This window comes from Hyperoodon ampullatus (assembly GCF_949752795.1).
Source record: "Hyperoodon ampullatus genome assembly, chromosome: 19".
NCBI classification, from domain to species: Eukaryota; Metazoa; Chordata; class Mammalia; order Artiodactyla; family Ziphiidae; genus Hyperoodon; species Hyperoodon ampullatus.
Genome location: NC_136932.1, coordinates 6,568,963 through 6,596,899, shown reverse-complemented (window position 1 = coordinate 6,596,899; position 27,937 = coordinate 6,568,963). Strand labels below are relative to the sequence as shown.

At 50.8% G+C, this 27,937-nt stretch overlaps 1 protein-coding gene across 1 annotated transcript; it reads right to left on the bottom strand.

Moving 5' to 3' along the window:
- Positions 1–1,470: 1,470 nt before the first annotated feature.
- On the bottom strand, positions 1,471–25,921 carry ODAD4 (outer dynein arm docking complex subunit 4; the record flags this gene model as incomplete). The annotated part of the gene is made up of 12 exons (XM_079724630.1): positions 1,471–2,155; positions 4,900–4,981; positions 6,619–6,719; positions 10,365–10,561; positions 14,956–15,042; positions 20,297–20,504; positions 20,679–20,903; positions 22,226–22,391; positions 22,875–22,936; positions 23,583–23,733; positions 23,992–24,123; positions 25,808–25,921. The coding sequence occupies 12 exons, from the start codon at positions 25,919–25,921 to the stop codon at positions 1,608–1,610; spliced, it is 2,073 nt and encodes a 690-aa protein (XP_079580756.1). The 3' UTR covers positions 1,471–1,607.
- Positions 25,922–27,937: the final 2,016 nt, after the last annotated feature.

Here is a 27,937-nt window from a genome sequence, read left to right as displayed (position 1 = left end):
TTACATAGCCCGGGGGCGGAGCGCGCGCAGGCGGGCCCCGGGTGGGCCGAGCCCGGCCCCCTTTGCGCAGGCGCGGCGAATCGAAACCCGAAACTGACTCGGCGCTGGGGCGTGGCGGTCGTGCTGCCAGCCGCCCTCCCGCACGCCCGCCGCATGGGGCACCTGGGCTTCGAGGCACCTGTGAGGCGGCGGCGGAGGCTGGGGCTTGGGGAGCGGAGGGCTTGTGCGGCCTCTTCTTCTTGTACAAGGTGATGAACTCCTTGAAGAGGCAGGCAGTCAGCCCTTCCGGGTCCCGCGCCGAGATTAGGTTGAGGCGAGGGAGGCAGGGTCGTGCAAGTACAAGGTCGAATCCTGTCTTTATTTTAAATTTTGATATTTTACTCATCATCGGGTTTTGCATTAATTTTTTTTTACAGTATTGCGTTAAAATACTTTCTCTTCCTTACTGAGTTTTTTGGCCCTACGTTCCTTAAAAGTTGCATCTGAAATGCCTCACTTGCCTCACCCTAGTCCGGCAGGTCCCAGCCTCTGCCCCAACCAACCCCAGCCGTTTCAGGAATTATGGAGACGGGACTAGGATGGCAGTGGCCAAAGGGACAGATGAATAATGTAATGAAATCCTAACTCGCGTCCTCAGCTGCTCAGCCACCCCCTCTGTGAAACCACTGAAAGCTCAGTGGGTGGGTATTCAAGAGCTTCCTGTGCACCAGGTGCTGTGCTAAGCACCCATATAATCTTTACACCAGTCACTGAGGCAGGTACTCGTTATGCAGAGGAGGAGACAAGCTGAAGGAGCCTGGTTTACTTGACTGTACTGCCCGGCCCTGGGGTGGCACAGGTGGGTCCAGCTGCAGCTCCTACTCTCAGCTGCTCCCTGTTCTTGGGCAGACACCTTCCTTCTCCCTCTGGGCTCCTAGAGCCCCACCAGTGCCAGCGTGCACTTCATTCCGTTTTCAAGGCTTAGGGGTTTACAAGTAGGTCTCCCTCACTGTGGGATGGCTGAGGCTGTCCCATCCTTATTTCTTCCAGAAAGCCTCCCACAGTGCCCTGCACACAGTAGGTACTCAGCAAGACAAACCAATGGCCAGCAGCTGGGCAGACATACTGTACTCCCAGGCCTTTCTCTTTCCTCCCCCTTTAAGCTTTTTGAGCTCCTTGGAGCTCGTCTGTTTCTTCACTCTCCTGAAACCCTTTCTTCTTAGCACCTTTCTCATTTCTTCCATGAGGTCCTTGCACAGGGCCTGGGGAGGAGGACCGCATTTCACACCTTGGTCACATTCTGGGTCAGGCCTTGTTTGGGGGGTCTCCGTGTTTCTCACCTAATCAGAACATCAGAGTTCTGCTAGGAAAGTGGTACCCCATGCCCGCTCGTTCATTCTCTAAGGCTCTTCTGAGAATGGGTGGGGGTAAGGAGGCAAAATGACAGACTCAGGGTTTGTAAGAGTGAAAGATGCACATTTAAAGGGAAAACAGTAATAGAAAGAGACAGAGGTGACCTGTGGGACCCAGTCCACATGTTTTCCTATTAGAGACAAATCTCAGCTTGAAGGTCCAGTTTAATAAGATCTCCGTGGTCCCTGTGAACACCAGCCTCCTGATCCTAATGCCTACTCGATGGCTTCGTCTTCCTTTTCATCTTTCTCCACTTTTTCGGAATTTTCTGTTATTTCCGGTTCTCTTAATTCTCCTGATTCTGTTTTCCCCAGTGCTTCTGACCCTCTTCTGCCGATTTCTGAAAGGGTCTTCTCTAGTCCTTCGGATTCCCTTCTGCTTGATTCTTCTGAGAGGTTTTGGTCCAGTTCTGAAGGCCTCCTGTAAATTTCTCTTCTTTCCCCTCTGTTCACTTCTGTTAGTTTCCTGCCTGCTTCTCCGGATTGTCCCTTGGCAACATCTCCTGGACCTCCCTCCATCGCAGCTGGTCCTTTACTCCTTGAGGGGCTGGCTTTTTCTACTTCTCCTCTCTGCCAATGTTCTTCTGGTCCACTAGCTGTGATCCCCAGGGTTTTCTTAGACAAGTCACCTTCGGTCTCTTTCTCACTCTCCATTTGCTCCCGCTCGCACTGCTTCATCACCGTCTCGGGTTCATCTCTCATTCTCCTCATTGTTTCCTTCTCCTTTGCCATCACTGTTATACTATCCAAAGTAGTGGCATCTTCTGAAAAACAAGAGAAAGGAGGGAAGAAAGGTAGAAGTTTGTCCGTCTCCGGGCCTGGGGGAACCCCAGCCTGTGGGGGCCTATGCTTCTAAGAGACAGCACCCCTTTCCAAAATGAGAAAAGGGATCATCATTTACTGAGCACCAGCTCTGTTCCTGGCATCATGTGAGCGGCATAGATTATACCGTTCGGTCATCAAAAAATTGCATAGTGGGGCTTCCCTGGTGGCGCAGTGGTTGAGAGTCCGCCTGCCAATGCAGGGGACGCGGGTTCGTGCCCCGGTCTGGGAAGATCCCACATGCTGCGGAGAGACTGGGCCCGTGAGCCATGGCCGCTGAGCCTGCGCGTCCGGAGCCTGTGCTCCGCAACGGGAGAGGCCACAGCGGTGAGAGGCCCGCGTACCGCAGGAAAAAAAAAAAAAAATTGCATAGTGTTACTGATTCGAGTTTGCAATCAAGGGACCTGAGATTGATAAAGGGAAAATCACAAACGATGGTTACATTGCAAATAAATAACTGGCAGAGCCAGGATTTGAACCTAGGACAGTCTGTCCCCAGACCACATTCTTTCTTTTTCCCTATGAGAACTAGCACAGGTGCTGGGAAAGGACAGAGGCTTCTCCTCCGGCATCCCCATTCTGCATTCCCCTTCGTCCCCGGGAAGCATATTCATCATTTGTTAGGAGGTTCCCCATAAAAATGTGAGCAGATTGTGGTGGAAGTTCGGATGGAGAGCAATTTTACAACCCAAGGGATCTTTGCTCGTTGTCTTTACCAGCTACAGAGAAAAGTTACCAATCCCTTCCTGAGTCTCCTCCACATTCTCTTCCTGGAAGCCCTGGTTTCTAAGCCGCCTATAGGGGCTCTGGGTTCAGAGCAGGAAAGTGACGTGGTTTGGCCAAGACACATGCAATGCTGCCACCTGCTGTCCGGGAAGGGAAGTGCCCAGCAGCTGCCGCTGGCCTCAGGGCCTTCCAGAGGAGTTTTCAGGATGCCTTTCCCAGCACTCCGTCGGCCAAGGGAGGAGGATGCTTGGAGCATCTGCCATTTCCCTGCTGTACCCTTCACATTATTGCTTCTGCGGCTTCTGAGAGCAGTTCCAAGGGTGTGTGGAGGCAGAGGCAGATCCTCCCTGAGGGGATCTGGCCACCACGTGGCAGGTGCTGGATAATAAAAGGCTGTCATCTGGCTGCTCAGGTGCCCAGAAATCCCATGCCCAAATTCCCGCTGCTGTACCTGGATCAGAGAGGGTTTCAGCCTCGGTGCCTGCAAGGGGCTCTGTCACCCGAGGAGCCCGGAGCCCCAGCCCCAGCTCCCCTTTACTGCGATTTGGCTGGAGGGAGGGCCCCTCAGAGGGGCGGACAGAAAGTGCAGAAGCATGGGAAAAGCATGGGTTCCGGAGGTAGGCTGCTGGAGACTGGAAACCGCTGTGGGACTTTAACCCCTCTGCCTCCATGTCCTCATCCGTAAAATCAAGCATGAAATACTTATTTCTTAGTGCTCTGGGAGGGATCAGTTGAGTCGGCATGTATAAAGCTTAGACGAGTGCCTGGCATGCAGGAAGCACCGAGTGGAGGTCAGCTTCTCTTATCGTCCCTGCCCCCTCTGGGGCCCGTCCCTGGTCCCTGTCGACTCCGTGGGGCCTGGAGTCCCAGCCACTTCCTCTTCCCTCACTCCTTTCATGGGAGCCAGTCAGACAGCCTAGAGCAAGCGGGGGATCAAAGGCCTCTCTACTCCCTGGAGCCCTTGGGAGAAAGAATGTGATTAAGGGCTAGACCGGCCAGCAGGAGCACAGCCCTGCCACCTATGCACCACAGCTGGCCCTCGGGTCCCCTGCCCCGACCCCTGCGCTGCCCACTGCTGGCCCTGAAGAGCAGCTGCCGGCAGCAGGGGAGTGTGTGGCTCTGAGTCAGACTTCTGTGTGACGTGGCTCCACTCAGGCTCCAGTGCCCCCAAAACAGTGCCTACCTCCTAGGTGGGGAGGACCGAGGGAGATCATTCTGTCTAATGCTTAACCCAGTGTCGGGCCAGCGGTTAGAGCCCCCGTAGTGTAAGCTACTGTCATTCCACCTCTGTCTTTGCTCCTGCTGTTTCCCACCGGAAATGCCCTCAGCCTTCCATCTCGTATCTGGAAAATGCTTGGGCATCTTTTGGAGGCTGAAGCGGAAGATTCTCCCTCTCGGAAGCATTCCCTACCTCCCCACAGAACTGGGAGCGCCCCTGCCTGGGCTCTCATAGCAGACCACTGTCCCCCTGCATAGCAGGCTCCGGTTGCCTGGCTTTCCCACTGGGCTGTGGGCCTAGCTTTCCCACTGGGCTGTGGGCCTGGCTTTCCCACTGGGCTGTGGGCTCCTCCAATTGCCTGGCTTTCCCACTGGGCTGTGGGCCTGGCTTTCCCACTGGGCTGTGGGCTCCTCCGGGGCAGGGACCGAGTTTCTGTCTCCTCCCAAATCTCACACCTTCCTGGCACGTGACAAGCGCTCAACAAAGAGTTGATGAACTGATTAAAGAAATACGGGAGTACTGAAGAATCAGGGCCGACAGCACGGGTTCTGACCGCAGCCCGAGGTCTCCCTCTCCGGTCCCGAGAAAGGCTGGGGTTGGTGGCGGCACTGAAATCAGAATGCTCGGTGAGCAGTGCCAAGCCCCCGACCGAAGGAGCGGCAGGAAAGCGTGGCGAAGACTGCCAGAAGGAAAGCAGAGGGAGGGTTCTGAGGTTGCCGTCTTCGGGGCCCCAGTACTCACCTTTCTCCTTATCTTCGAGTATCTCCCTGTAGTTGGTTTTCTTCAGCTCTTCAATGATGCCCTTGTTGGCATCGTCCAGGGCCTGTGGGTGGCGGAGGAGCTGGTGAGCTCCCGTGTGACCTGTCCTTGCCCCACCCAAGCCCCAGCGCCGGGAGGCAGGGCTGCGCAGAACCCCGCCCTCTCCCCTTTCCCCTGGCTCCTCTGAAGACTCCCGCCCTGAGGTTAGCGGATACTATGCACTTGGAACGCCCCACACTAAGTGGTACGACACATAGCGCGGCTGGCAGGCAACTCAGACTCATTTCCCTCGGGCTCAGGCCTGTTCTGGGGGGTTGCGTCTGTCTACTGAGTCCCACCTTTTTACCTCAAGCTTCTCTTGGCTTCAGCCAATGTAAAAGAGACAAGGCAAGCCCTTCAGCCCTCAGCCAGGCAGCAAGCCACGGAGGGGACTCAGCCACACACTGTGGCTGGGGGCTGGCCTGCCTTCCGAGGGGCTTCCACGGTGTCTGCAGGACCCCCGGGGACCTGGAACTCAGCCCGTGTGCATCTTGAGGGCAACCCTGCCCTCTTCGTCGCAGCCCTCCCCCTGACCCGCCCGGGGCGGAACACCACTAGACACTCAGGAAACGTCTGCCGGGCCTGGACTCTCTCGTGCAGTGTTGGTCTGCCCCCCTCGTATGCTTTCCTGCCTGGAGATGCCATTCCAGGGGGTGAAAGGTCAGGGGCCTGGTCCCATGACGAGCCACTTAGGGCCGTGGGTCCATTTGGCTTGACAGGCGCTTCTCTTTGCCTCCTACTTTCAAAACCTGCCCAGCCTCCAAGGCGACCTCAAACCCTCCTTGAAGGGAAAGGCCCAGCCCTGCCTACCCGCTGAGGCTCTCACGCTGAATCCCCTAGTCCCTGTTGCATGGGTCAGGAACGAGGGCGTTGTGTTCTAAGCTTCCTGTAGACACCACACTTCCTGAGGGCCGGGACCACGGTCGTCACCTTCGGTGCAGTGATGGGAAGACTTTAGATCTGCACCGTGTGGTACCAGAGGCCTCACGTGGCTATTGAGCACTTGAAACATGGCTGGTGTGACTGAGGAACTGAACTGTAACTTTTACTTACTTTTAATTCCTTTTACTCTAAATGGCTGCAGGTGGCTAGCGGCTGCCTGACCAAGCAGCGCAAGTGAGTGAGGCAATCACACTGATTTCTTATTGACTCCTGGGGGTGGGTGGGGGTTTGCGGGGGCTGGTACTTTTCAAACTGCAAGTCCTAAAATCCGCTTAGGAGGGCTCAGCCAGCATTAAAGAAAAGGAATGAAAAGAAAATAGGATAGAGTAGGAAATATCAGTGTACATAGTAAAGGTAAATATGTTTTGTAAAACTTTCTATTTTTTGTCTGTTTTTTCAAATAAAAATATGTGTATTGAGGTAAATTCCCTGGCAGTCCAGTGGCTGGGACTCTGAGCTTTCACTGCCGAGTGTGCGGGTTCGATCCCTGGTCCGGGAACTAAGATCCTGCAAGCTGCGCTGCAAGGAGCGGCCCAAAATAAAAAGTTCGCAATGTGGGTATTGGCTGGGCTGCTATATAAACTGATGGCAGTAAAAAACAGTGGAAAGCCACGGCCCTACCCAGAATGTGCCCTGCGGTTGGGGGGTGATAAATATCTAGGGCTGAGGGCCCCGGGGCCCACCCAGCCCCAGAGCTGGCCCAGCGGGGGAGAGGCTCACATTGATGATGGCCTGCTGTGCCTGGTTGTTACGGACGAGCTTCGCTCTCTCCAGGGCCTTCTCAAAGTTGTTCACTGCCGACTCGAAGTCTCTCAGCTTCACTGAAGAGCACAAGGGAGACAGGTAGATTGTGACATTGTGTGCTGCACGATGCGGCTGCCCTGCAGGTGCCAGCGGCCCTCGGGAGCAGCCCCAGGCAGGCAGCATCTGGGCCTCCCAGCACCACCCTTTCCAGACATTCCTGGGTCCTCACCACTAAGGACCAGAACCTGAGCCTTGGATTTCAGGTGCAAAGAGTCAGTGAGGGAAGGGGTCTGTGCCCACATCATGCGTCTCCAGGGGGACAACTCCATCTTGCCCCATCTTTAGATTGTTCCAGAAAAGGAGATCTTTTTTTTTTTTTTTAATGTTCACTCAAATTTGTTAAGAACACTGTGGAGACCAAACACATCTGGATGGGCTGGCCGTGACTCATGGGCCAGCGGCTGGGACATCAATGCCCACACTGGTACAGTCCGAACCCAGAGAGGAGGCAGCTCCCCCGAGCTCACTCACTGGACAGGTTAGTGCTGGGCCAGGGATGATGGCCTATGGACTGACTGACTGCCCTTGAAAAGAGGTCAGTTTCAGGAAGGAAGGAGAAAAGTGCTCACCTGCCAGGGTCTGGGAACACCACACTCCACTTTCTTTACACACCACCGCTTCCTCTTATAACTGAGTACCCCAAGATCCAACCCCCCCCACGATGAACTGCTTTGGGATCCCCAGGGAAAGAAGGGCCTTGTGTCCATAAGTCAAACTGCAAAAGGCATTATATCCGAAAAGCAATAGAGTTCTGAAAGTCTGTGGAGTCACAGTGAATGAGGTCAATACACATTTCTTTTTCAAATACACATTTGAAAAGAAGGAAAGTCACTGTAATCCCTCAGAGACCACCCTGAAAAAACGTCAATGACATTCGGACACCGCAGGTCGGAAGAGGAGTCATAACACTTACGGGAGTGAAGCAGTAAAGGCCATTCCTTTTAACTGCATCTATAACCTGAAGTTATCTTCATTCTGGGAGCCCCTTTCCTCTTCTTTTCCCCCCTGTGTATCCACAAATCTACACATTTATATTTACATTTTCGTTGAGCCATAAATCGACTTTTCTAAGGACTGTAATTGTTTCTCATCTGTGTTAGAAACACTTATGGGAAGCTGATGAGAGGGCAGGAAGGAAGAAATGAGTATTTCTGGAGTGCTCACTATATGCTAGTTCTTGTTCTAAGTGCTTACACGCTTAGGTATTACCTTATTTCTTCACACCAACCCTCTAGGTACATACTATTGATATAATTATCCCTATTTACAGAGGACGAAACTGAGGCACAGAGTGGCACTTGCCAGGAGGGCCCAGAGCCCAAGATCTGCCCGCTCGGCTGTGTTGCCTCTACAGCCCAGTGGCTCTCGGGCTGCTGCACTTGATTGGATTTTTCCACCCTAGAGTGGGGAAACTGAGACCCGCAGTAAGTGGCCTGTTTCTCCAAAGGCCCTCAGGGCCTAATAAGACCTCCCAGTGGTTAGGACTGGGCGCTTTCACAGCTGGGCGCTTTCAATCCCTGGTTGCGGAACTAGGATCGCGCAAGCCCTGCTGCACAGCCAAAGAAAGAAAAGTCCTCACGGGAACAGGGAAGAGTTCTAGGAAAGGCCACAGTAATCATGTCTTCGCCAGTTTACAGTTTTCAAGTGGTTTTCTCTATGTTTTTAGGAAAGGATCTACAATATGTAATGAGGCCCTGTGGATCTGGTCCCTCACCAGCCTCCTCTCTCCAGACTTTCCTGGCCCCCAGGAGCTTGACGCTGGTCTCCTTCAGTTTCTTAAACCAGCCAAACTCCTGCCCACCTCCCTAAATGCGGTCCCTTTGGGTGAAAAGTTCTGTCTTCAGGTCTTGGAACAGCTGGTGCCTTTGCATTCTTAATGTTTCTGCTTAAAAGTTACTCCTCAGGCATGGGGGCAGGAAATAGTTACCAGTTTTGCTCCCTACTGTATGCCCAGCCTTGGTGCCTAGAAGGTGCCAGGTAAGCATCTGTGATGTGAATAAGTGAATGTGTGATAAGGCCCCTGATCAGAGCACCTATCACACTTCCTCCTTCTCTGGGGGCAGCTGCATGCCCGGAGCAGGGCAGCTCAGCACAGTGATTAGGAGCCCGAGCTCCCCTGCTTACTTATTGCTGTAAGCTGTTTTTTGGAGTTTTGCGGTACACAGGCCTCTCACTGCTGTGGCCTCTCCCGTTGCGGAGCACAGGCTCCGGACGCGCAGGCTCAGCGGCCATGGCTCACGGGCCCAGCCGCTCCGCGGCATGTGGGATCTTCCCGGACCGGGGCACGAACCCGTGTCTCCTGCATCGGCAGGCGGACTCTCAACCACTGCGCCACCAGGGAAGCCCAAGCTATTTGTTTTTAAAGTTCATATTATGAAATATTTCAAATATACAGAAAAGTCAGAATAGTATCATGAGCCCCCATTACTCATCACCCAGCTTCAAATATCATATGATGTCACTTATATGTGGAAGCTTAAAAAATGATACACATAAACTTATTTACAAAACAGAAACTGACTCACAGACTTAGAAAACAAACTTACCAAAGGGGAAACGTTGGGGGGAGAGATAAATTAGGATAAATTAGGAGGTTGGGGTTAACAGACACACACTACTACATATAAAATAGATAAGCAACAAGGATCTACTGCGCAGCACAGGAGACTCTCCTCAGTGCTCTGTCATAACCTATATGGGAAAAGAATCTGAAAACAGAATAGACCTATGTATATGTGTAACGAAGTCACTTTGCTGTACACCTGAAACTAACACAATATTGTAAATCAACTATACTCCAATATAAAATTTAAAATTTTTTAAAAATACCAAAATATCACCAATCTTGTTTCATCTGCTCTTCCTCACCCCTGCCCCTTGCTGTTTTTTAACAACTTTATTGAGATGTAATTCACTTAGTATAAAATGCACCTGTTCGTAAGTATACAGTTCAATGATTTGGGGTAAATTTATAGGCTTGTGCAGTGATCAGCACAACCCAGTTTTAAAACTTTTCCATCACCCTAAAAAGTTCCCTCACGTGACCTGGAGCAATCTGCTGAACCACGCAGTCTCCGTTTCCCCAACTATAAGAGAAGGACAGGGCTTCCCTGGGGGCGCAGTGGTTGAGAGTCCGCCTGCCGATGCAGGGGACACGGGTTCGTGCCCCGGTCCGGGAAGATCCCACGTGCCGCGGAGTGGCTGGGCCCGTGAGCCATGGCCGCTGAGCCTGCGTGTCCGGAACCTGTGCTCCGCAACAGGAGGGGCCACAACAGTGAGAGGCCCGCGTACCGCAAAAACAAAAAAAAAAAAAAGAGGAGGACAATAATGCCTCCATCACTGGCTTGCACAGTGATTAGTTACAAGAAGGCACATGTAAAGGCTACCGAGGCAAGAGGAGTGGAGCTGTTTTGATGACAACATGACACTGTGCTGGTCTGCAGATGAGCTCCTCAAGGGCAGGGCAGTTCTCAGGGGCCCCCAAGCCCTAACTGAGCTTAGCTTAAAGTAGGCACTACATACGCTGGTCAAAATGCAGGGGTTTATCCCCACTCTCAGAATCGGAAGTCTCAGCGCAGGGATACACTGGGATGGTAAGTTCAGGCCACAGGATTCCTGGCCCTGACATGGGAAAGGTCGGGTGGTCCTCATGGGGCCCATACCTTGTGCCTGTGCCACCAGAACACTGGCGTTCAGCTGCCACTCGATGTCCCCTTCTTCCTCGGCGCACTGCAGGGACTTCTCACCGTAATTCTGGGCCTGCCAGGCCTGGTCCAGCTCCAAGTAGCAGCGGCCAATCTCGTGGAACAGCCAGGTCTTCTCCAGGGTGCTTTTGGCCAGAGGGATCTTCTCCTCCCATCTGGGGACACAAGAACCAGGGTCACCTCCTTCCGCTCAGGCCCTGCACTCGGCCATAGGAGGCCGGGCTTCCTACTGGTGGCAGAAGAAAAACTGTTCTCCAACTACCAGTCCTTTTAGAAACAGGGGTGGAGCTAACAAGCATTAACCTATTTTTAAACTACCAAAGCTATTTTGGTACATCCAAAGAGATGGACCGAATTCTCTTTGGACTGGCTTTGATGATACAAGAGTTGAAAATAATGTTTGTAAAACAGCATTTGAAATAACATAATAACATTTAAGAATATTATTAAGCACATGTAAGAGAAAATCAACACAGAAAAAAGATTGGAATGAAAAAACAAAATATCAATAAAAGTAAGAGCAGGATTAGAATTAGTACTTGTCTTTGGGTGGTGGGACTGAAGACTTTTCCTTTTCCTTTTCTATATTTTCCAAATTAATATTTTAACATTAAGCACATTTAGTATAAAACGTTTTATTATAAAAAGATACAGGGATTGGTTCAAGATGGCGGAGTAGAAGGACGTGCTCTCACTCCCTCTTGCAAGAGCGCCAGAATCACAGCTAACTGCTGAACAATCATCGACAGGAAGACACTGGAACTCACCAAAAAAGACACCCCACATCCAAAGACAAAGGAGAAGCCACAGTGAGATGGTAGGAGGGGCGCAATCACAGTAAAATCAAATCCCATAACTGCTGGGTGGGTGACTCACAGACTGGAGAACACTTATACCCCAGAAGTCCACCCACTGGAGTGAAGGTTCTGAGCCCCACGTCAGGCTTCCCAACCTGGGGGTCCGGCAACAGGAGGAGGAATTCCTAGAGAATCAGACTTTGAAGGCTAGTGGGATTTGACTGCAGGACTTAGACAGGACTGGGGTAAACAGAGACTCCACTCTTGGAGGGCACACACAAAGTAGTGTGCGCATCGGGACCCAGCGGAAGGAGCAGTGACCCCACAGAGACTGAACCAGGCCTACCTGCTGGTGTTGGAGGGTCTCCTGCAGAGGCAGGGGGTGGCTCTGTCTCACTGTGAGGACAAGGACACTGGCAGCAGAAGTTCTGGGAAGTACTCCTTGGCATGAGCCCTCCCAGAGTGTGCCATTAGCTCCACCAAAGAGCCAGGTAGACTCCAGTGTTGGGTTGCCTCAGGCCAAAAAACCAACAGGGAGGGGACCCAGCCCCACCCATCAGCAGACAAGTGGATTAAAGTTTTACTGAGCTCTGCCCACCAGAGCAACAGCCAGATCTACCCACCACCAGTCCCTCCCATCAGAAAACTTGCACAAGCCTCTTAGATAGCCTCATCCACCAGAGGGCAGACAGCAGAAGCAAGCACAATCCTGCAGCCTGTGGAACAACAGCACATTGACAGAAAGATAGACAAGATGAAAAGGCAGAGGGCTGTGTACCAGATGAAGGAACAAGATAAAACCCCAGAAAAACAACTAAATGAAGTGGAGATAGGCAACCTTCCAGAAAAAGAATTCAGAATAATGATAGTGAAGATGATCCAGGACCCTGGAAAAAGAATGGAGGCAAAGACTGAGAAGATGCAAGAAATGTTTAACAAAGACCTAGAAGAATTAAAGAACAAACAAACAGAGATGAACAATACAATAACTGAAATGAAAAATACACCAGAAGGAATCAATAGCAGAATAACTGAGGCAGAAGAATGGATAAGTGACCTGGAAGACAGAATGGTGGAATTCACTGCTGTGGAACAGAATAAAGAAAAAAGAATGAAAAGAAATGAAGACAGCCTAAGAGACCTCTGGGACAACATTAAACGCAACAACATTTGTATTATACGGGTCCCAGAAGGAGAAGAGAGAGAGAAAGGACCTAAGAAAATATTTGAAGAGATTATAGTCTAGTCGAAAACTTCCCTAACATGGGAAAGGAAATAGCCACCCAAGTCCAGGAAGCACAGAGAGTCCCATACAGGATAAACCCAAGGAGAAGCACGCTGAGACACATAGTAATCAAACTGGCAAAAATTAAAGACAAAGAAAAATTATTGAAAGCAGCAAGGGAAAAACGACAAATAACATACAAGGGAACTCCCATAAGGTTAACAGCTGATTTCTCAGCAGAAACTCTACAAAGCCAGAAGGGAGTGGCATGATATACTTAAAGTGATGAAAGGGAAGAACCTACAACCAAGATTACTCTACCCAGCAAGGATCTCATTCAGATTCGATGGAGAAATCAAAAGCTTTACAGACAAGCAAAAGCTAAGAGAATTCAGCACCACCGAACCAGCTCTACAACAAATGCTAAAGGAACTTCTCTGAGTGGGAAACACAAGAGAAGAAAAGGACCTACAAAAACAAACCCAAAACAATTAAGAAAATGGTAATAGGAACATACATATTGATAATTACCTTAAACGTGAATGGATTAAATGCTCCAACCAAAAGGCACAGGCTTGCTGAATAGATACAAAAACAAGACCCATATATATGCTGTCTACGAGAGAACCACTTCAGACATAGGGACACATACAGACTGAAAGTGAGGGGATGGAAAAAGATATTCCATGCAAATGGAAATCAAAAGAAAGCTGGAGTAGCAATACTCATATCAGATAAAATAGACTTTAAAACAAAGAATGTTACAAGAGGCAAGGAAGGACACTATTTAATGATCAAGGGATCAATCCAAGAAGAAGATATAACAATTATAAATACATATGCACCCAACATAGGAGCACCTCAATACATAAGGCAACTGCTAACAGCTGTAAAAGAGGAAATGGACAGTAACACAATAATAGTGGGGGACTTTAACACCTCACTTACACCAATGGACAGATCATCCAAACAGAAAAGTAATAAGGAAACACAAGCATTAAATGACACAATAGACCAGATAGATTTAATTGATATTTATAGGACATGCCATCCAAAAACAGCAGATTACACTTTCTTCTCAAGTGTGCACGGAACATTCTCCAGGATAGATCACATCTTGGGTCACAAATCAAGCCTCAGTAAATTTAAGAAAATTGAAATCATATCAAGCATCTTTTCTGACCATAACACTATGAGATTAGAAATCAATTACGGGGAAAAAATGTAAAAAACACAAACACATGGAGGCTAAACAATACGTTACTAAATAACCAAGAGAACACTGAAGAAATCAAAGAGGAAATCAAAAAATACCTAGAGACAAATGACAATGAAAACACGATGATCCAAAACCTATGGGATGTGGCAAAAGCAGTTCTAAGAGGGAAGTTTATAGCTATACAAGCCTACCTCAAGAAATAAGAAGAACCTCAAATAAACAATCTAACCTTACACCTAAAGGAACTAGAGAAAGAAGAACAAACAAAACCCAAAGTTATCAGAAGGAAAGAAATCATAAAGATCAGAGCAGAAATAAATGAAATAGAAACAAAGAAAACAATAGCAAAGATCAATAAAACTAAAAGCTGGTTCTTTGAGAAGATAAACAAAACTGATAAACCATTAGCTAGACTCATCAAGAAAAAGAGGGAGAGGACTCAAATCAATAAAATTAGAAATGAAAAAGGAGAAGTTACAACAGACACTGCAGGAATACAAAGCATCCCAAGAGACTACTACAAGCAACTCTATGCCAATAAAATGGACAACCTGGAAGAAATGGACAAATTCTTAGAAAAGCACAACAAGTGGGTAGGTGAACACTCACAGGCCTCTGTCTTTTGGCACCTAGACACCAGGGGCCATTCGGGAAACCATATGACGTGGAACAGAAGGCTCTGGTGATCAAGTCTATTCCAGTCAAGCAACGAAGGCCTGAAGGACAATTTCTCACTGTGTGGTCAAGCCCGCCCCCAAGTCTCCCTGGGGTTGAGTCACCCCACTGGAGCAGGTCACCAGCCCCAGGGCTGGACATCAAAAGTCCAGCAGTTAAGCCCTCTGGAGAGCTCAGATTCCATTCCCAGTGACCCCACGTGACTGCACAGAGTGACAGAATAACCTCTGAAGAGCTCCCAGAAGTCAGTGGTCCACCTGGTCTTGAACTTGCCCAAAGTAAGGGTCACCTGGAGTCCTTGTTAAAGTCAGATTCCTGAGCTCTAACCCAGACCTGTAGAGTGAGAATTTCCAGGAGAGAGGCCCAGTAATTCATACGCTTAACAAGTGTCCTCGGTAACTCTTGTCACTGGGAAATTTGGAGAAAATGCTGATTCTATTCTATTAATTAATTTAACTGATGAGCCACAGAGTTTACAAAGTGGCTTGCCCCTGGTCACTTCGCACAGCCAGGAGCCAAACTCGGGTCTTCTGATGCCTCTTTGCCTGACATCCTGCCCCAGTCTGGGAGTCCAGTGGGAGGGTGGGATGTCCTGGCCCCAGAGTAGGGAGGGGACAGTCCCGGGTCACTCACGTGTCAATGGCTTGCTGGAATTTCCCAACTCTGGCAAAAACCCTGCCAATGTTGTCCAGGGCCCTGGACTTGGCATCAGGAAGATCACTGTGGGGAAGAAGCAAGACAAGGCCATTCTAGGCACTACGGAAACTGGAAAGAAGTCAAAGACGGGCCAGTTGGAGGGACGATGCCCAGGCTGGCAAGGCTGCGGTACCCAGGCCCTCTTGAGCCCTGTGGCCGGGAACGGACATTATCAGGACTTTTCCGGAGGGCAAACAGGCAACAGCTTGCAAAGATATCCCTTTGGTCCAGCAACTCCCCTTCTAGGAATTCACCTCCAGAATATAATGTGACAAGGACACTCAATAGAGTGTTGTTTGTAGTAATAAACAGTGGAAACAATCTGAATGCAATCAGTGCAATTTTTTGTGTACGAAAAAAGTCCCTGATATATTAAGTTAAAAAGTCAGTATGGGAGCACATACAACGTCTGTTGCCCCATTAGTGTTAAAAGTGAATGTGCGGGGCCTGAAGCAGAAGCTGTGCTCAAAGCTCTGACGATGGAGGAAGGGGCCACGAGCCCAGGAGTGCAATAACTGCAGCTCTAGAAGCTGGAAAAGGCAAGGAAACAGATTCTCCCCAGAGCCTCTGGAAGGAGTGTGGCCCTACCAACACCTTGATTGTGGCCAGTGAAACTGCCTTCAGACAGCTAACCCCCAGAACTATAAGAGGATAAATGTGTTGTTTTAAACCACCAAAAAGTAAGTAAATAAATTTAAAAGCGGGCATTTTAAAAAGAAATAGAGAATGTAAATCTAACTATTAACAGTGATTACCCAAGGGAAATGAGAGTATGAAGGAAACTTCTAATTTATCCATAGAATCTACATTTTTTTTTCAGTATTCACGTGTCATCAGAAAAGCGATAAATATATTTCCATAAATAGGGGTGGGGGAGGGATGGAGGGGGAGTTTGGGGTTAACAGATGGAACTATTATGTATAGAATGGATAAACAACAAGGTCCTACTGTATAGCACAGGGAACTATATTCGATATCCTGTGATAAATCAAGTGGAAAAGAATATGAAAAAGAATGTATATATATTTATAACTGAATCACTTGGCTGTACAGCAGAAATTAACACAACATTGTAAATCAACTATACTTCAGTAAAAAAAATTTATACCTTAAAAAAAAAGATATTTTGGGGCTTCCCTGGTGGCGCAGTGGTTGAGAGTCCGCCTGCCGATGCAGGGGACACGGGTTCGTGCCCCGGTCCGGGAAGATCCCACATGCCGCGGAGCGGCTGGGCCCGTGAGCCATGGCCGCTGAGCCTGCGCGTCCGGAGCCTGTGCTCCGCGACGGGAGAGGCCACAGCAGTGAGAGGCCCGCGTACCGCAAAAAATCAAGAAAAACAAACAAACAAACAAAAATCCTATGTATGTGTACACGTACATAAATATGTAGGTAAATACGTTGAAAAGGGGGCAGGGGGACACACCTCAACGCGGCCCCAGGGAAGCGAGGGGAGCGTGGTGCTGGGGGTTGTGGGGAGACGTGAGCACCACACAGTTCTGGGTCGAGCATCAGGCCTCCGACCGGTGTGAAAACAAAGCCCTCCTCGGCCCTCACTACTTCCGGCCAGGTCCTCCCTCCTCAGCGCGGCCTCCTCCCGTCCTCGCACTCCCCACAGGTCCTGGCCCCCCTGCCCAGCCCACGAGCCGCCGTTCCCCCAGCCCTCCACCCCTGCCCTGTCCCTCTGCCTAGGGAGCCACCCCCCTTGTCCTATCTTTCCCTTCCCTCCTCTCTGAGGCCCCCTCCGCTCCTCTCTCTCCGGCCTCTGGGCCACGTGTGCTGCTCCGATGTCAGCCTCCCCTTCCAGAGTGGGTGCTCTTTTCCGGTGTGAATAGACACGTTGAAATATGTTAATTTGTTCCTAACAATAAGGTGTACTGTTATCTTGGACAGTAATGGGGCTGAGAAAGCCGCTATCAAGTCATCCACAGAGTAATCAGAGAAAGGAATTGAGAGCTCGGGTCACTGAAGAAGCTGCTCAGACACGTCGGGATTTGAGCTGCGCCTGGAAGGCTGGTGGGCTTTGGAGGTGGGGGCAGGGCTGATTCCACTGAGGACACCCGTGGGGCACACAGGTGAGACTCATGGGTGAGCCTGGAGGCCCGGGGACTTCCCTGGTGGTCCAGCGGGGAAGACTCCAGCGCGCCCAAGGCAGGGGACCTGGGTTCGATCCCTGGTCGGGGAACTAGATCCCGCATGCATGCCGCAACTAAAAAGATCTCACATGCTGCAACTAAGACCCGGCGCAGCCAAGGGGAAAAAAAAAAAAAAAAAAAGACTGGAGGCCCGTTTGTGGATGTTGCAAAGGAACTAAGCTTGTTTAAGGAACACCTCTGTTTGCTTAATCAGCCACTTAGCGCACATGCATCCCATGCCCATTACGTGGCAGATGCTGGGAAGAGAAAGGGAGTAGAAAAGTCCAAGGTCTATAGGGCAGGCGAGAAACGTTATGGCGTGTGGAGAGGGAGCACGGAGGAGGGCGGCTAAGTCACTCTGGGGCGCATGGTGGGCTTTCCCCAAGAAAAAACCACTTCTTTACAATTTGAAGGATGGGGAGGAGGGAGCTGATGAAGAAAGGGCTGGCAAAAGAGAAGGCTGAACAGAAGCAGAGCTGAGAGGTGCTGGCCAGGGCTCAGGATGCCCAAGGGCCCCGAGAGAGCCTGCAACCGAGGTCAGGGTAAGTCAGGTCAGGAAGGACGGTCTGAGCTGAGCAGACCCGGGTGCTGGAACTGCCTCCCGACCACTGGCTTTGTTTTGCACAGAAGGGCCAGCTGGGTGGCAGGAAACCCAGGTCGGAGGAAACAGGCAAGAAGTGAGTAAGGTCTGCACTGAGCTGTGGGAGGGAAAGAGAGAAGGAAATGTTCTTTTTTTTTTTTAATTAATTAATTTATTTATTTTGGCTGCGTTGGGTCATTGCTGTGCACGGGCTTTCTCTAGTTGCGGCGAGCGGGGGCTACTCTTCGTCATGGTGCACAGGCTTCTCATTGCCGTGGCTTCTCTTGTTGCGGAGCACGGGCTCTAGGTGCACGGGCTTCAGTAGTTGCGGCGTGTGGGCTCAGTAGTTGTGGCTCGCGGGCTCTAGAGCGCAAGCTCAGTAGTTGTGGCGCACGGGCTTAGTTGCTCCACGGCATGTGGGATCTTCCCGGACCAGGGCACGAACCCGTGGCCCCTGCATTGGGAGGCAGATCCTTAACCACTGCACCACTAGGGAAGTCCGGGGAATGTTCTCTTGATGGCAGGAGGAGGCGTGGATGGGCCATGGCGGGCTGGCATGAGCAGTGAGGGGAGGGAGGTGTCTGGGAAGCCACCTTGGCTGCTTCCTGGGGACTGAGTGGCCACCAGTGCCATCTTCACGGATAGGGGGCCCTGAAGCAAGAGATTTGGCAGGAAGATGAGGGGTTCCACTTTGGACATGTTAAATTTGGGGCTCCTGTGGGACATCCAAGTGGAAATGCCTTGGACTCTGTTGCATATGCAGGTCCGGAGCTCAGAAGGAAGGCAAGACGTAAAGATTTATGTCTTTAGGGCACGGGAGAAAGTTGGATCCAAAGTACTGTATGTACTTATTTAATCCTCAAAATCCCCATGAGTTGGTATTATTATGCCTTCATTAGAAATGAGGAAACTGAGAGGGTCAGCAACTGAATCAAATCCACACTGCTTCTAAGTGCCAAAGGCAGGAATCAAATTCAGGTCTGTCTCCAAAGCTGGTTGTTGTTTGCTTGTTTTCTACTCCTGGAATGGCCAACATGCAAGATTCCTGCTCGGCACGGGGAGGGCAGGTGAGAAATGAGCTGGGAACGGACGGACGGCTTCTAGGACTCGGATGAGCAAGGGGGAGAACACAGGTGGCAGGCGTGTTCAGGAGATCCGGTTTGGCCCAGAAGGGTGGACTGACATTGGAGGGCTGTGCAGAAGTGGGTTCAGAGAGGGCCCTGAGTGCCAAGTGAAGGCATTTGCTTTTAACCTGCAGGCAGTGAGGGCCCAAGGCCTGTGTGTCAGCAGTGGAAGGACAGTCGACAGGTGAAGATCAGCATGTCTCTGGAGGTGACGTATGGGAGCAGCGCGAGGCAGGGAGAGGTGAGGGCTGACCTGAGCGGAAGTGGGAGGATGGGAGGGACTCCCCTGGCGGTCCAGTGGCTAAGACTCTGTGCTCCCAATGCAGGGGGCCCGGGTTCGATCCCTGGTCGGGGAACTAGATCCCGCATGCCACAACTAAGAAGTCTGCGTGCCATAATAAGAGATCCCGCATGCTTCAACTAAGACCCAGTGCAGCCAAAATAAATAAATTAAATACGTTTTTAAAAAGTTAAAACAAAAATGGGAGGATGGAAGACAGAGAGGCTCAGAACTGTGGGGCGAGTAGAATCGGGCAAGAGAAGGTCACAAATGACCCCAGAGGTTAGAACCAGGGTGCCCAGAAAGCGATGGTACCCGAGAGGGGCCATCCAGTCTCGGGAAGAGTTGGTTCCCGAGAACCAACACAGGAGTCATCACGGATACGCAGCGCTGTTCTGAGATCTTCATGGAAACTTCTGCATGTCGCCCTCCCTTCTACCCTATCGGGTAAGGGCTACTGTTATGTCCATTTGACAGAGGAGACCCAGGCTCAAGAGGTTAGTTAAGTGCCTGCCTAAGGCCCCACAGCTGGGAGGTACAACTTCGAAGCCCAAGCTTAGTCAGTGCCATGGTTTCCGAGGCCCTGCTTGATCCAACCCCTACCTGCTTGGTCCAGCCTCCTCTCGGCCTTAAGCTCCCTCTTGCCTACCTCTGGGCCCTCCCACAGGCCAAGTGTGTCCCCAACACCCAGTCAAGTCCTCCTGGAATACACTTTTCGTAGCACCGGGTCCTGTACTTTTTCCTTATGACACTTAGCACAGTTGCGATTTATTAGCTGTGTCACTTTTTGTTTTATCTCTGCGGGGAAATGAGCCTTGTGTCTGGTCACTGCTGTGTTCGCAATGCTAGCAACATCTGGCATGTCTGGAGTTGATGAATGCTTGTGGAGATGACATAAAAATAAAAATATCCCTAAGAGCCAAACCACTGGGAGCTTTTTGGAGTCTGGGGCCACTACCTTCCTTTTGTGGCAAAAAAAAAAGCTGACAGTCTAGGTGTGCCCTTGTCCTGGGTAGGTGGCTCCTCCCTCTGGGGAATCCACCTCAGGCATGCAGGGCAGAAAGTGGGAGCTCAGCCACCAGCAACCCTGGCAAAAGGCCGAGACGTAGCCCCCGCCCCAGGCCTCGGCCGCTTGGCCTTCCAAGCCCTTGCAGGCACTCACTATTCCTTGGCGATCTCCAGGTCCTTCCTGTGGCTCTGCAGGGCTGCCACCATCTGCCCCAGCTCCATCTGGGCGTTCCCTATGCAGCTGTGCAAGTTTCCGACCAGTTCGTCCTTGTTCGGCACCTCCTCTTTGTTCCATTCCAGAACCTTCTTCAGCACTTTCTCAGCTTTCTGAAGGCTGCCTTCAGCACTGCCGCTGGTCAGCACTGGGAAGGGAGAGAGGGGATATGGAGCGGGGAGCAGTCCCCCCCCTGGCTGACAGGGGAGCCCACTTCCCCCTCCAGATTCCATCCACAGGCCAGTGAAGCCAGGGGCTCCGGCTGCTGTGAGGCTCTGTCCCCACCTGGCCACAGGCCCGCCCTTCTGAGAACACCACCCACACATGTCAATCTCCTCCAGGCTCTTGAGGATGTAGCGGGCCGTCTGTGAGGGCCGGCGTTTGCGGTGCCGCAGCCACTTCTCTTGCGTCAGTTTCCGGTCCCGCTCCCTGGCGTAGATGGGCTTCTGCTGCCCCCAAAAGTAACTGCGCCCGTCCAGGTAGTTGATGCCCGTCATGATGAGGTCCTCCACGGTCAGGCCGTGCTTGATGGTGCCTCTGATCAGGTCTGTGGGCAAGGGTGTGGGGAGGCATCTAAGGGGAGTCACCTCCTCTTGGCTAAGGGTCTCCCTGTGGGGACCTCTCCCTGGAATTGGGGGACAGTAATGAAAGCAAGAGCACATAGGTGGGAGAGTGGGTCTCACTGGGTGCAGACGAGGCCAGAGCCCCCCTTTTCAGGCACTCTCATGGCACAGGGCTTCGGGCATAGGCCCCTTATGGCAAGACATGAGGTGCTAGCAGAAGCAGCAGCTGGTGGATAGCTTTCTGAAAAGCTCCCAGCCCTCGGGGCTCCCTTATTTCAAGCTGTGTCCTCAGAGAAGACAAAGTAGAAATGCACAACCTGGTCCAGGTTGCCAGTGACAAGCGAGTCCCCAGGTGCCAAGTGTGCCAGTGCAAGCTGGGACTTGGAGGGGCATGCCCGAGCTCTGCCCACCTGCCTAACCAGAGGTCAGAGCTGGGAGCAAAGCTGCAAGGCCACTTGGGTAATGTTCCGGCCACCTCTTCCTTCCATGGAAGCTCCTCTGCAGGGAGGGAAGCATCCAGGCCTGTTACAGAGGAGTTGTGCCAGCTGTGAAGCTGCCCCTGAGACGCAACCTGCCGGGAATCCTACACAGGACCTTGGGAAGTCAGTTCTGGAAAAAGGCATTGGCTTCGAGGGTGATCCCTGCTCAGGCTCAGTAGCTAAAGGCAACACTCCCACCACCCATGTTTACATGAGACAGTCATATAATGAATGTCTAATGAGGAAACAGGCTCCGTCCTATTTCCTCTCCCTGCCAGCATGGTGTGGTGGGAAGAGTGCTGCTCTGGAGGTTAGGAGGCCTGGGCTCTGCTGTCAACTCCACCACTAGCTTGCTTGCTCGTCACCTTGGATGAGTTACTCCCCATTCGGGGTCTCTCTGATAAAAGGAGGGATGAGAGCAGATGAGGTTTTAGGACATTACAGTCCCACGGTCCTAGGATTCCCCTTCTAGCACCTCCAAGCTGGATTCCTTTGCCCTCTGTACAGACTGAAGGCTCAGGGGATACCCCTTTGGGGACCGCAGTGGTAAATCTTCAGCGTTCCCTCCCAGGGTACCATAGCACTTAAGAGCTCTGGTTCAGAAACTGGACTTCTTGGATTCAAATCCGAGAGCCGTGTCACTGAGTTACTTAACCTCCCTACGCCTCAGTTTCCTCATCTGTAAAATGAGAATGGTAGCAAAACCTTTCCAGAGGAACGTGTCGGCAAATATCCTTTGAAAGGCTCTGCCTCTGGCTTATACGTTAAGCATCCACCCCAGATTTCCTTTGCCCCGAGTTCCCTGTTGCAAAAAAAGTGTCTGAAACCTTCATCCAACAGGAGCTTCTCCAGATACTCCCTGTCCACATAGAGCTCGCCCAGGAGCTGTCGGATGATCTTCTTGCTCTTGAGCGAGCCCTTCCGCTTGGACTCCCTCTTGGGATGGTGTACGAGCTGTCTCACGGGATGAGGCTTCTGCGGGGCTTGCATGCTCTGGGAATACGGAGCAATACCCAACAGAGCCTCAGAAAGGAGCCTGGAGCACCCAGCCAAGGTCCCCTGAGCCTGTGATCCCAGACCGCTCCCTCCAGGACCACCATGGGCTGAGAACCATGGAGTGTGTCTGGTCCAGGAACAGCTACACTTCCAAAACCCCTCAGGAGCTGGGGCAGAATCTCATGACTGCCCACACTGGCCAGGAGCTCATCACTCCCAGGCACGAGGGCCATTAAGACTTGTTTTTTTTTATTGGAGTATAATTGCTTTACAGTGTTGTGTTAGTTTCTGCAGCACAGTGAAGTGAATCAGCTATACGTATACCTATATCCCCTCCCTCTTGGGCCTTCCTCCCAGCACTGCCCCCATCCCACCCCTCTAGGTCATCACAGAGCACCGAGCTGAACTTCCTGTGCTCCTCAGGCACGTGTGGCCTCTGCCTTCCGAAGGAGATGATGTCAGAGCAGCCAGGGCCCTTACCTCCACCTGCTGGCTTAAGAAGGACAGGTCCCCTTTGTTCTCCAGCTTAACAGAAGAAGGACCTGCAAGGACAAAAGCTGGGGCTCAGGTCGGCCGGGCCCCCAGGCACCATCTATCACATATTTTATGTGGAAATAGTTGCCTTTGGCAGGAGGATGGTGGAGGCTGGCTAGCAAGCAAATGGTTCAACACTCTCCTAGGAGCCAGGCAGCTCCCACTAGCCTAAGGCCACAGCAGGCCCTGGGCACCAGGGGTGGTCTCCATTTCCACACTCAGCCGCCCACAGTGGCAAGCTCTCCACCCACCTCCACCCCCACTAAGCTGATGGGCAGAGCCAGCCCTTGGTGCGTATGAGGTAAGGGAGGAAGCCAGGGACCAGGGAAGGCTGGGCTCAGGACTTCATTCTACCCTATGACACCAGGCCAAGAAGAGGCCTACTCGTCTGTCTTGGGGTGAGAAAAATGGTGCTTCTCATCTGGCTTTGGAGAGAACCAGACACTGCAGTGCTCAGTACAGTGGATCGGGGACTGGTCTTCCCAGTGGACAGTTCCTAATCCTCAAGGAAATCATGAGCAGCCAGATCCAAGCTTGGGACTCCCTGTAGCCCTTCCGGTGGTGGCTGCTCACCCAGTGCACCTCGGGCCTTCCCCCAAACCTAAGGATTCCAAGAGGCTCCTGGATAAGGGCATAGGCCTCATGGTCACTCACTTCCCACTGAATTGTTGATGGCTTCCTGGGCTTTCTGAATTCCAACTTTGAATTCCCGATCGGGCCTCAGCTTGTAGCCTCGATGATAGAACACCAAGGCAAATTCAAAGTCTCCCATGGTGTACAGGGTCTCCGCCTTTTGTAAAATCCCCTGAAATGAGAGGAAGTCAAATCAAGGAGAGCAGACAAGGCCTTCTAGGACTCAGGTGTGGTGGAAGAGAAGGGTCCCTGGGTTGAGGATAAATGTTGGGATACAGGGTCAGAGAGCCAGGCAAGTAACCTATGAAGGGAAACTCCAGGCAATAAACTCCAGGCAGTCTGGCTGGTTCTTCAACCAGTACTAATCAGAGGCTGCTGCAGGCGGTGGCAGTGATGAAGAAAAAGTGAGTCCTCCCACCCTTACGGTCACCTTGCAGAAAGTCGGGTCACCCTGGAGTGAAGCCTCAGCATCTGCCAGGGATTTCTCCAGCTCTCCCATCTTGAGGAAGCATTTGGAGCGGGCAACCAAGCAGTTCTTATCTCCATTCTGAAGGTGAAGAGCCTGAGGAAGAAACCACTCAGATCAACAGGCATCAGGCAGGGCGAGGTAAGAAGCCTAAATGGACACAGCAGCCCAAACCCTCCTGCCAGAGTTTCAAGGGGACTCCACAGGCCAGCAAAGAGGTCTTTGGATCTTTTCAGACTAAAAGCAGCACCACACTGATCTCTGCTCAGTCAACTAGGTTATCTGCATCTGGCTCATCTGGAACAAGGTAAAATCACAAGCTATTGTGGAAACCACTGGTTGAGATGTGAGAATATACTACCCTGTGGATATTCGGAATTTCTCCTAGTGTCTGGGATGCCTCCAGTCCACTCAGAATCATAGGGTGTTCGGTGCATAAAAATTCAACCATGAACCTGTAATGGCTGCACAACACATTCAAAATACTACTCGAAGGCTAAGCATTCTGAAGGCCAACAAAATGGATTTTAGACAATCTGCAACTTGGTTATCCATTCCACGAGCCCTCTCTTTTTACATAGCTTATTGAGAATGAATCACTATTTCAGGGGATTAAGATGAAAGTGCTGGGAAAATGGAAACTGTGATTTTGGCCCTAAAGTGGCAGCAGAATGCTTCCCCTACTCCCCATGTCCTCTCTTCTCCTGTTTAAGATCATTACCATAGTCTGCAGTGTACTGTCCTTCCTGAGGCATCAGACTGTACCCGCCCCTGTCTAAGACCTTCACACATTCCCAGGAAGAAGAAGTAGCTACTTTCTTTCCTAGAAAAGGCCACTTCTCACCTAAAGCTATAGGCCCTCGGGATGTTCTTTTCTCACTACCTGAGCTTCTCCAGGATGAAACAGGATCCAGAAAGAGGAGAATGCGCGGGGCAGGGCTCCTGAACTTAATTGTTGGCCCATCTGATCAATTATTTTTGGTTTTAGGATGTGGTTGGTGATCCAAAGGGCCAAAAGACTCTAGGTAGCAGTTGAGAAGCTTGACTTTAGGGGGAGACTTAGGACTGGTTACAGGGCTATCCTACCACTCCATTTGTAACAAGCGAGCTATTTGTTATAAAAGAAACAGTCATAAAAACATACAAAAGCTTATTTGGGAGACAGTACAGTAGAGTATGGTGGTTAGCACCTCAGCACTGAAGTCTGAGTGCCTGAGTTTGAATCCTTCCTCTGCCACTCGTTAGTTCAGTGATCTTGGGCGTTACTCAACTTCTATATCAGTTTCCTCAACTACAAAATGGTGTAATAACAGCACCTCCCCCATAAGCTTGCTAAGTGGCTCATACTGCTAAGTGGCAGTATGCCTGGTATCCTAAAATAGCACTCAATCCCCTTAGGGTAGGGTGGAGCTATTTATACTACAGTTAAGTTTTATGATGTTAGTTATTCACTGACCACCTTCCAGAAGCAACCGAGTGCCAGAGACTTCACTTCTGCAAGCAGCCTCCCAGCCAATCTCCCAGCCAGTTATGGGAAAGGAGGCCAATCGCGAAACATTTGAGTAAAAAAGTAGGAGACGAGGTCACTGTTAACACAGAGGTTGGTTATTAACAACCAGGCAGAAAGCAAGTGGGAATTGGTAGAAAACGGCCAAACAGGGGCTTATCTGTGACAGATGTGCACCAATCAGTAACAGTGGAATAATGGAAACAATAGGGTGGTTCAGGAATCATCAGGACCTCAGTGATGGGTGGCTGATAGGTTCGGAGCGCGACTCACGTTGCTGAAGCTATGGGCGGCTTTAGCGAACTCCCCGCACAGATGGAGCCGCTCGCCCTCCGCCATGTAAGAGGGGAAGGTGCTTCGCAGGCCTTCAGTTTCTGGGTCCGCCATGGTGACGCAATTCGGAGACGATGAAGCGGAGAATGGGAGGAAAAGAAGCCTGAGAACGTCTGTCTGGCTTGTGGAAGCTCCGTCTCTTAGCAACAGGAAGACGTAGAGTTGCTTCCGGCCCCGCCCCTCGCGCTCAAGGCTGAGTCCCGGGCACAACCGCTGCCAGCGTGCGCATGCGTCCAGGCAGCCGCGCGTTGAGCGGGGCGAGACGAGCGCGTGGCCAGCAGCTGCAAGGCGCCTGCGAGGCGGGAGCGCTCTGTAATGTTGCCTGTTGCACGCTACATCGGTTCTTCCTGGCGTTGCGTGGCGTTCAGAATTTACAGCCAGGAAAACAGAAAGAAGATTGGGGGCAGAATTCCAAATAGGGGTAAGGCATTCGTGGCAAGGATATGTGCACGTGTACCACCATCAGAGGGAGAGAGCCCAGGACTTCGGAGTTGGAGTGCTAGGTCTGTGTACACTCACTGCGTGACCCTGGGCCAGGCACCTAAGGGCACTAACCTTCAATGTGACACATTTAGTGAGCACCTGGCAGGCCCTCACCCCCTCCAGGCGTTTCCTGATATCCTTTCCCATACCACCACTCCCCCCCAAAAAAGGTGGACTAGGTTCTTCTAGGTTCCAATAAACACCCTGCATTTGCTACATATATTTTTAAAAGATTTATTTATTTTTGGCTGCGGGGGGTGCTTTCTCTAGTAGCCGTGCATGGGCTTCTCGTTTCTGTGGCTTCTCTTGTTGTGGAGCAGGGGCTTCTGGTGCGCGGGCTTCAGTAGTTGTGGCACAAAGGCTCAGTAGTTGTGGCTCACGGGCTTAGTTGCTCCACGGTACGTGGGATCCTCCCAGACCAGGGATTGAAGCTGTGTGCCCTGCGTTGGCAGGCGGATTCCTAACCATTGTGCTACCAGGGAAGTCTCTACTACATTACTCTAGAATGTCAACTTCCAACACCAATGAGATTGCGAGGGTCTTAGCCTTGTATTCATAGGGGGAGCTAAGAACAAACAAAATCATTGTTAAGGTTTAAATAGCAAAAAGATACCCTTAACTACGCACAACTACACACCAATGAGTACATGTAAAGGTGGCGAAACCTGAATAAGATCTGTGTCTATTTTCTAGTTGAGATATTGCACTAAAGGTTTTCAAAATGTTACCATTGGGGGAAACTGGGTAAAGGGTACATGGGATGTCTTTGTATTATTTCTTAAAACTGCATATGAATCTGTAATTATCTCAAAATAAGTTTAATTTAAAAAAAGAATACCTTTAGTACCAATATAAAAAAATAACATTTTTTTTTCTGGAAGAGTTCTGTCTAGCCAGGGAGAGAGTTGCATAAAACAATAATGACGGGGCTTCCCTGGTGGCGCAGTGGTTGACAATCTGCCTGCCAGTGCAGGGGACACGGGTTCGAGCCCTGGTCTGGGAAGATCCCATATGCCATGGAGTAACTAGGCCCGTGAGCCACAACTACTGAGCCTGCACGTCTGGAGCCTGTGCTCTGCAACAAGAGAGGCCGCGATAGTGAGAGGCCCGCACACTGCGATGAAGAGTGGCTCCCGCTTGCCGCAACCAGAGAAAGCCCTTGCACAGAAATGAAGACCCAACACAGCCATAAATAAATAAATAAATAAATTTATTTTTAAAAAACCCCAAAAAACAATAATGACTACACAAAGTGATATTGTTATTCAAAGTTCTGTGTGCCTGTGAGGGAGATGAGGACACACTTACTTTAGAGCTACAGTAATGGCATTAGCATAAAGATCAATATATAGATCAATGGAACAGAATAGAGTCCATAAATAGATCCACACATATATGATCAATTAATGTTGCTAAGGAAACTCACTGGGGAAAGAATAATCTTTTTGACAAATGGTGCTGGAACAATTGGATGACCATATGCCAAAACAAAGCAAAATAAGCAAAAAGCTGACCCTTACCTCATACTACATACAAAAATTAACTCAAAAGACTTAAATATAAGAGGTCGAATTATAAAACTATTAA